General features: G+C 49.5%; 1 protein-coding gene across 1 annotated transcript in view; it reads right to left on the bottom strand.

Annotated features, from left to right (window-relative positions):
- ATL1 (atlastin GTPase 1) overlaps positions 1-8,891 on the bottom strand; it is a 28,752-nt gene that overhangs the window by 6,924 nt on the left and 12,937 nt on the right. Inside the window, 5 exon segments of the mRNA XM_009321650.1 lie at positions 3,738-3,794; positions 5,708-5,758; positions 6,505-6,609; positions 7,471-7,605; positions 7,967-8,214. Of these exon segments, the coding sequence (XP_009319925.1) occupies positions 3,738-3,794; positions 5,708-5,758; positions 6,505-6,609; positions 7,471-7,605; positions 7,967-8,214 (596 nt within the window).

Raw genomic sequence — 8,891 nt, 5'->3', positions numbered from 1 at the left:
CGGAGACCGCGCAGACTCGCTGCACGTGTGGCCGTGTCCTACAAGGGGGAAGGGGGGGAGCAGACCCCGGACTGCTGTACGGGTTTGCTGGGTGGCAGTTCGATTCCCTAGCTTGAAGAATAGCGTCAATCATTTAAACTGCAAAACAAGAAAGAGATTTTTGCTAACCAGGACAAAAGGCAACGAGCTCCCTCATTCCAGCCACATTTAGTTCCATCCTATGGGAATTTTACAGGCTCATTTTTTCAGCCTTTTTCACTGGGCAGCCTTCCAGACAGACTTTTAATGAGAAGCAGATGCAGGATAACGAGGGTGAATAAGAAATCACTGGCTTTTGTAATCTTCATTGAGGCATTCAAAGTTCCTATGCAATAAATAAATAGATACCAGTACGGTCAACTTTTAATCTTTTAAAAAAAAAAAAAGTTTTCAGAAAAAATCCTATCTCCGGTGTCTCATCTGTGCAAGGGACCTACGTCCCGTGTTACAAATACATGGTCTGGAGGGGGAAGCCCTGAACACCGAAGCCCAGGAGGGCCTGGCAGGGGTGCCAGGGTTTCGCTCATGCACATGAATAAGCAGATCAGCAAGCGGAATCCGTTTCACTGGAATTTCCCTAAAAATTGTCTATGTTTAGAACAAAGATTTAGGGGAGGGAGGGAAAATATTTCCCCTCCTTATTTCTCTTCCATAAAACATCAGGAATGGAAAAAAAAAAAAAAAAAAAAAGAGAAGAGTTGGCCATTCCTAACTGCACGACAAGCCACAGCAACTGCACCCGGTTAGCTGTTTCAGGACACGCTGTTCTTTCTAAGGCTGTGAGATGCTTAGGAGGCATGCCCATGTGTAGGACTTTTCCACAAACACATTATGCATGCCTTGCACTGTTTGACTCGGGAATTATTTTCTTTCTTCTTAAGCAAAATTGTTCCAGACGTGCTGTTTTCACCATGCCTCATACCCACCCTCAGCCCCTCCAGCCTAGCAAACTGCCAGGCACCACGGGCAGCCTTTGCGAAGGCATCACGACCGGGACTGGCATCTGGCGAGGGCGCATGGGGCAGCGCAGGCGGTTACACTTCAGCGCAAGTGAGAGGACACACCGTGGAGAGGAAGGAGACAAAGGGAAATGTTAATTTTCCACTGCCAAGTATTACTTCCCTTCCAGCAGGACCAGTGCAATTGCCTCGCTATCGACACTTTCAGTGCTCTCCCTGCTTGGCAGCATTTTCCTATAGGAGCTGTTTTCCAAAGCCTCATTTACAGATTCGTATATTTTAAGGACAAAAGAGGTTCCGCTTGTTTGACTTTCAGGCCTGGAACCTCACCCAAGAAACTCAAGCTGTAGACTCTCTTCTGCAAAGAGGGCTGTCTCGGTTTAAAGCCCGCAGCTATCAGAGAAGCCCCTGCATCTCTCGTTAAGCTTAACCCTAACCATTAAATTGCCCCCCCTCATTAACAGTGTGCTCCTCATTGCTAGTCTGACTTTGTCCAGCCGCAGCTGCAGACACTGAGCTGCACGCTGCCTCGTCCTCCCCACCGGAGAAGCAGCTTATTTACCATCGCCCTTCTCCTGCTTCCTAATCAAAACGCTTGGCTGTCTTTAAAAAAGGGACTTTGCAGGAACAAGCCCACTTTGCAATGTGGACAGGAGATCTCCATTGCTCACCTGGCCACGTCACCATCGATCCTTCTACCAAATTTTGTCACATCCGCAAGGGTTACCACCAGTCCTCTGGTATTTTTCCCCAGATCGTTAATGAAGATGACAGTGAATCAGAGAGACCCTGGGGGGGAGCCCCAAGGAAACACTTCTGAAGGATGACGATTCCCTATTAAAATTAGTCCAGTGTGCTCTGTCATCTATCAGTTAATGAGTTTTTAATCCATTTACAATGGATTAAAACAGACAATGCTGACTTGGTATGTTGCTCACTTGTTTTTAATCAGCATCGCAGGGAGATAAGGCTTACAGAAGGCAACGTATCACGGTGATAGCTGCCTTTATCAGCCAAACTCGTGGTCTTTTAAAAATTGATAATGGGATTGTTTGACAAGACTTGCTATCCACAAAACTGTGTGACTTGACAGCAATTACCGTCTTTGGTAAAATCAGAGCCTATTATCCAGTCCTAATGACTTAAGCATATTTAAAAGTTTCCCCTTACAGCCTCCTTTTTACTGATGGAGTAGTAAGTATTTCACTTTCACAGAAATATTTGGCTACGTTATCCTGATAGTTTTTAAATAAGGAACAGGAATACTTATTTAATGTCTGGCTTTTTTCTGTACCACGTTACAATTTTCTCCTAGCTCTTGCTACTACAAGTCATATGTTTTCACTGGTAGCTTTCACATCGTTTGTCAGTCACCTGCTCATGCCAGCATCCAATATACCCTCAAAGCTCTCCAAAATCTCAATTTGTCCATTTGTTGTATTTTTTAACCTTTTAATTTTATTTCCACTTCCTGACCACAGACACCCTATAAACCCCTTAGGCCTTCCAGGATGGTGGTGAGGACGGCAATTCTATTTTTATGTTGGAAGGCAAAAGTAAAATAACTGCAACCCATTCCCAATTACTATTTGCATTTTTACAGCATGTTTTGCTCGCTGCTGTTTTCCACTTTGGGAAGCTCACAAACCCCCATCCAGCTACCACCTAAGCTACTTGTGGATGCCAGCTGGAACTTGGAACAAGCCATTGGGACTGCCAAAGAGCATCTGGTTAAAGGAACAACTTGTACAGGATAAGGCCAGAGCCCCACAGAAGGTGTTTTCCTTCTTTTTGCCACCCCGATCGTGCAACAAGCCCCGCAGCTCCACTGCGGCATGAAGACGCGTGGGGACCTCTCAGCACCGCTCCCTCCATCCCCTCAGGCCCCGCTCCCTGCCTCACACCTGGTCCCACAGACCCCCGAAAGCTTCGAAACCTGTTCAACCACCTTCCCAGCCTCCCAGGTGCACAGGATTCGGTGCAGCCGTAACCAAAGCCATATGAAATCATTACTTGATCCGTTAAAGGACTGGAGCTTCAGTGAACTGCCACGGCCGTGTAATGGGTTCCTTCTGCCCCCCTACCTTCTGCTTTGTCTCTTTTTTTCCATATTCACTTTCCTACTGGAAGGGGCTGTCACAGCCCACCATCCTCCCAGCTGCTCAGCTCTGGTGTCCAGAGCAAGCTTCTTGCCTGCCCGATGCTCTCCCTTTTTTGAATGCCAGCTTTTCACAGGTTGGGAAGCAGCAGGATGAACAGATGTCCCTTATTTGAAGTTAAAACCCCACTTAAACTGAGCCTTCCCACAGCTCTGCTGTCACTCGCTAGAGCTCTGAGCTAATCCTCGTCCTTTCATTTTGCCAGGAGCAGGGATTCCCGGGGCAGGCGGGTTCAGAGCGAAGGCTGGGCAGAGTCCCCGGGTAGACAGCGTGACCAACCTGCTGCAAAACCTGACTGCTTTCCAAGCCCAGCAGGACATCTGGCAGGACAGGACAGAGCTCTCGGGATGGCAAGGGTTCAGAGAGGAAAGAAAGAGGGATGTTGGATGTATTTGGAAGCCTCTTTGGGGGCAAGGAAGCACAAAACCTTTCCCTCACGCAGCTGAGCCAGTCCCCAGGCATCTCCATCTCCCCCCGGGTCCTGCAAACTGCAGTGACACCTCGTGGTGAAGCCAACCGGCTCGGGGCCAAGCCACCTCCGGCGGAGGGGATGTGTGCTGGCCAGGACCCTCGGACTCACCTGGAAAGGTTTCAGGAATGTCTCCTCCATGGCCAGCCGGCCATACTCGGTGAAAAGCTGGAAGGAGAAGCAAAGAACAACAGGACTGTTAGCTTGTCAGTCTGCACAGCCGGGCAGACGGCTGTCGGCCACAGGCAGAGCAGCAAGGGACGGTTGTTGACTCAGGGCTAACAGCACCATTTGCAGAGCTGGAACAGAAACTGGCTGGCTGCGTGCTTTCGGTTCACATCTGAGAGGCACAGGGGGCTGTTACAGACAATCACCGTGCTGAGCCCTCACATGAAAGATCTCAGCCTGGAATTTTTGGCTGCCAAATCTGTGAAAAGTGGCTCAAATCAGCTGCTTGCTGTTGCTTTCATACCAACCAGAAACTTCACGTGCTACAGGGGACTGCTGGAGCCCCGCTCTCTTTAAACACTCCAAGAAGAAGCGGAAATTAATTCAGAAATAAGTACTTTCCCTGCAAACGCCCACTGTGCAAAGACTGTAAGATCAGCCTACCAGCAAGATTTGAAGGCTCTCCCATCTCTCTGGACTGTAATTTCTAACTGAAGGCACAATAATGTATTTCACAGATGCCTAAAAATGGGTCAACAAGTTAAACAGTAATGGCTTAAAATCCAAACTGAAAGATCAGAGTTGCATTCGATAAGTTCAATGTTAAAAAGGCATTATTGTTAAAAGTATTTACTGACTGAAATGGTACAAAATTCTTCAAATGCTGATTTTTCCAGCTGGACTTCTGCTTTTCTTTCCTTTTCCTTAAGCTCCTGGAAAAACCTACCTAACCAATGAACCACCTAAACAGAAGAGAAAGCTAGAGGTAATACCAGGAAACGGGCAGGACACGTGTGCCACAAAAATCCAGTTAGCTGCTTGTCTCCAACAGTCCGGGCTGTAATTACCCTCAGGGGTCACCTGTATTGAGCCAGTACCAGATGCCAATATCCAGGCCTATAAACGGCTACCCAATTTTTTGGGGCTTCTCCTAACAATCCAAATTTCCCGTCCTACAGCACGAACAGTGCAACTTCTGCCTTCAGCTTCCCCATCACTTAAGTCAAACGAGCGCTTTTACTGCCCCTACTCATGGAGCAGCGGACAGACGCTCACAGCAGCAGGAGTACAGCCAGTACACCGTTAACTACCCTGGATCCCTCCCTGTTACCAGGCACTTTAGCCCCTTGCTGCAAGTCATTGCGTGTCTCCAGCCCCATGGGTCAGTCCTGGCCTCTGACGGGTCTCTGCTCCCCAAGGAACCCCAGTATAATCCCATGGAAGGACACACAGGCCAGCGTTAGCTGTATCCAAACTGTTCCTGGCAGACCTGTGATTGGTGCTCCACACCGAGATAGTCTGTCATGGGTACTCTACCCTACGCAGCCTGTTTGATGCTCCTCCCACCTCACCATTAAAAAGGCAACTTAACTTAACCTTCTCTGGCTGCAGCACCACCCGTGACAACTGGTCCCGTGCACTGTGGACATAAGAGATACTGCCCTCCACTTTGCAGCAGCCTCATACACAGCTGAAGACCGTCACCAGCTCCCCTCTCGGCCACTTTTGTCTCGACTTATCAGCCTTGGTTCTTTCAGCCTCTCCTTGCCCTCCAGCCACCCGCTGCAGCACAAAGCACAGCCGTGGGCCATTTCCAGTTCCACAGGCGATCAGCCTTGAGGAAGGCACGCGTCCCAGAGACAGGAACAGTCCCTCCTGGCAAGTGTGCCACTGACCGCCCTGCCAAAGGACCCAGGTCCCCAAGAAGCCATGCTACAAGAGTGTAGGCAAGACAGGTTTCAAACCAAGTGACTCTTCCTCCATGCCCATGAACCAATATGAGAGTTGGGAAACCGAAAAACCCTTTTGTGGGTCTGAATGCAAAAGTGCCTTTCCAGAGCAACACAGCTTGGAAGTGCAGAGCATAATCCAGGCACCCCAGTGCTGTGGAGCAGCAGGGACAAGGGTCTTACCTGCAAGTGCTGCAGATCATCCTCCTGCACATTCTGCGACAAGTTATAAACCTGCATTTAAAAACAAAAACTTCAGAGCACTCAGAATGGCCTGTCCTTCGGGCCAACGCGTGGGTCGGTGTGGTTAAAGCCTACGACATTACCATGGGGACACAGCCAAAGTCCCAGCTGGCCCATGGTGCCAGTACAAGCCAGGCCCCCAGCACAGCTGTACTGCTGGACAGACTCACACGGTCAGACAAGACAGGCACTGCTGCTCCCTGTGCAGCAAAACACTCCAGCATGGGAACACCAGGGGCTGCCGTGCCCCAGCCTGCTAGCTTGTCAGGTCCAAATAATATGTTCCTTCTCCATTTTTATGATGTGCTGAGCTCTTTACCAAGACACAGCTTCCATCCCATTCACACTGTCCTCCAAGAGCAAAGGCCGGACGGTAGGAAGGGAAGCCCTAACAGGCTACGCAGTTACTGGTGTGTGAGCGCCTCCAACCCAGAGGTTTCTCCAACAGCACTGAGACAAAAGCACACCCAGTTCCCCAGACCAAGGTCCTTTCCTCTCTGGCAGCTGGAAGCAAAGGGGTGCATCTGCTGCTGGCCCTGCTCTGGGGGTGAGATGAGGAGATGAGGCTGTTCCCTGTGATGATGTAATCATGTGTGAATCCTCCACTCAGTGTAGCCAACATGACGGCCTTCATCTCTCCCACCAAAGGCCCTGGCTAGCTGCTGTGTTAGGCTCCTGCCAAGCTACTGGGTTTTTGCCTTCTAGGAAGTGATTCCTGGAGACATCCCCCTTCTTACCTGTATCGAGCTGATCATTGTGCTAAGGGCAAACACGGTGGCAGAATCCCGCAGGGTGGACTGGCTGTCAAAGGTCCCCTGCGTGTCCATCAGCAACACTGCAACCTGAGAGGCAGAAAGCTCCACGTCAGCTTGGATGCACCCGTTCAGTGTCTGCATCCAAGCAAAATCACTCTCAAATGCCAAAGGGGTAGAGGGGTGAACGTCAGGCACGTTATTGTGCTGGGAATCGCACTGCTTCTGCCTCAGACTTATAATTGCTGGAGGACAAAGGAAAAGAGCAGCCTCAGTCACTCTTGACAGCACGATGACTCCTGCAGGCAGCGAAATGAATGCTATGCAACGCAGAGGAGGGAACTGCTTTGCTCCTCAAATACTTGCTGTCAGTGTAGATGCATCTTTTCCTGAGTCTGCATTAGCTTCATGTCACAGAAGACAAACACGGCAGCATATCGCACCTCCTTAACCCAAAACGCATTCAGCCAGTATTAGAAATCACACTGTGAATAATTCAGTGTCACTGTGGTGTTGGGCTCTTCGTTAAAGAGTAGATGAATACAAATATTCCTGGCTATAAGTTGAATTTGCAGGATGCCCCAAAATCCAGTTTGCATTGTATTTGACCACCCTGAATGAAGACACTCCATTTTACAGCTACTGCTCTAGGAAAGGGGAGTGGTCTGCAAGGACCTCAGACTCAAGATCCCTGGGAATAGCAGAGAAATAAACTCTGGGATGCCCAGACTTAGAGGGACAACTAGAGAACGTATTAGGGACACCTAGACATCGTATAACTCATTGCATTAAACCCATTCATGCTAAATTAGGGATATGGTATTGAAGACCTTCTCTAAACTTGCACAGGCATTTGAGCCACCTAAGACAAGGCAGGAGAGTCTTACAAAAGCTGGAAGAGAAAAATGAGCTGACCAGCAACAGACAGCTGTGCAACAGAGAAGCACACACCTTTTTACCATCGGGCTTGTCCACCAGGAAAACCTCGCTCCATATCTGAATGCCGGTCGTCTCCCGCTCAGACCCTCCCCTCCAGGAGAAACCAGTCAGAGGCTCGTTGTAATCTCCAACCCAGTCCACTGCTTCCTGCAGGTAGGAACCGAAGAAGTTGCTGGAGTTCTCATCTCACTTTGGTTTTACACTTTTCCTCTGTGCTGCCTCCACCCCAGTGCTGGAGGAGGGCAGCCCCTACAAGAGAGATCTCCTACAGGGCAGAAAATGTGAACATCTCTGCTCCAAAGTCAGGAGTCCACTAGAGACCCAGCGGCGCACAGGGCTGTGGAAGTATCTGCTCTATTTTATTTTGTGAAGCCCATGCCAATGAGGTGCTTGAGCATTCCTAGGGCACCAAGCCAGTGTCCTGTCCAGCTCATCCCCGGGTGGTACATGGGAGCAATGAGCAGCAGCACCATACTCCTGGGAAGAGCCACCTGAGCTGGAGCCATACCTTATTGTACATGTACCGCAGCATGAAGTCCATCAGGAATGATTTTCCTTTTCTAAAAGCTCCAGCAACGGACACAGCCACGACCTCTTTATCTCTGACAGCCTCTGAGAGGAGGATGCGGTTCAGTGCAGCTTCATCCAATTCAAAGGAATGGTCATCTTTGACAATGAGGACTTGCACTGGTCCTGCCTTTCTCACGGACTCCTCCTCCTCTGAGCTCCACTCATAAGTCTTCTCTGCAAAACTATCTGCATAAACAAGTAAAACAAGAGCTGTTAGGTTCCTTCTTCTGCAAAGTGCAGAATCACAGACAGCAGGGCTGGACAGGGTCGTAACAGGCCAGCTAGCCCAAATATCCATCCCAAAACAGCATCGTTCAGAGCAGATGTCTGTTGAACCTGTCCTCAGACATCTCAATGGAGACTCCATGCCACTTTGGGGCCATCTGTCCGCATGCTCCCTGCAGACAGAGAGTTCCCTGCTGGAATCTCCCTTGACAAAACACACCCATTACTTTTTGTCCTACAAGAGTTGACACAGAGAACAGATCACTCTCTTCTTGCCTGCAACAACTTCTTACATACACAAAGACTGCCATAACGCCTCCCTTACTTAGCTTTTTCTCTGCTAGAAAAGAGAAGTCCAAGCCCCCCGATCACCCCTTGCTACCACGTCATCTAGGCATCTGACTGCTCTCCGCTGGACACTCTCCACCAGGTCCTTCCCGAAGGCTGTCTCAAAAATGGACGCAGCATTCAAGCTGAGGTGTCTGAGTACCTCATGTCTCTATCAAAGGACGCTGCCTTTATGCATCCTGAGCGACTGCTGTTTCTGTAGCAACAGCAGAGTCTTGTTCCTTCTGCAGTCTATACTAATGCTCAAAATGTAATCTGCTGCTTCTGCCATCGACCTCATCGACGGCCTC

The sequence above is a fragment of the Pygoscelis adeliae genome, unplaced genomic scaffold (assembly GCF_000699105.1).
Source record: "Pygoscelis adeliae isolate BGI_AS28 unplaced genomic scaffold, ASM69910v1 Scaffold43, whole genome shotgun sequence".
Classification (NCBI taxonomy): domain Eukaryota; kingdom Metazoa; phylum Chordata; class Aves; order Sphenisciformes; family Spheniscidae; genus Pygoscelis; species Pygoscelis adeliae.
The sequence above is the reverse complement of the archived record's forward strand: the minus strand, read 5'-3'. Positions and strand labels throughout refer to the sequence as shown.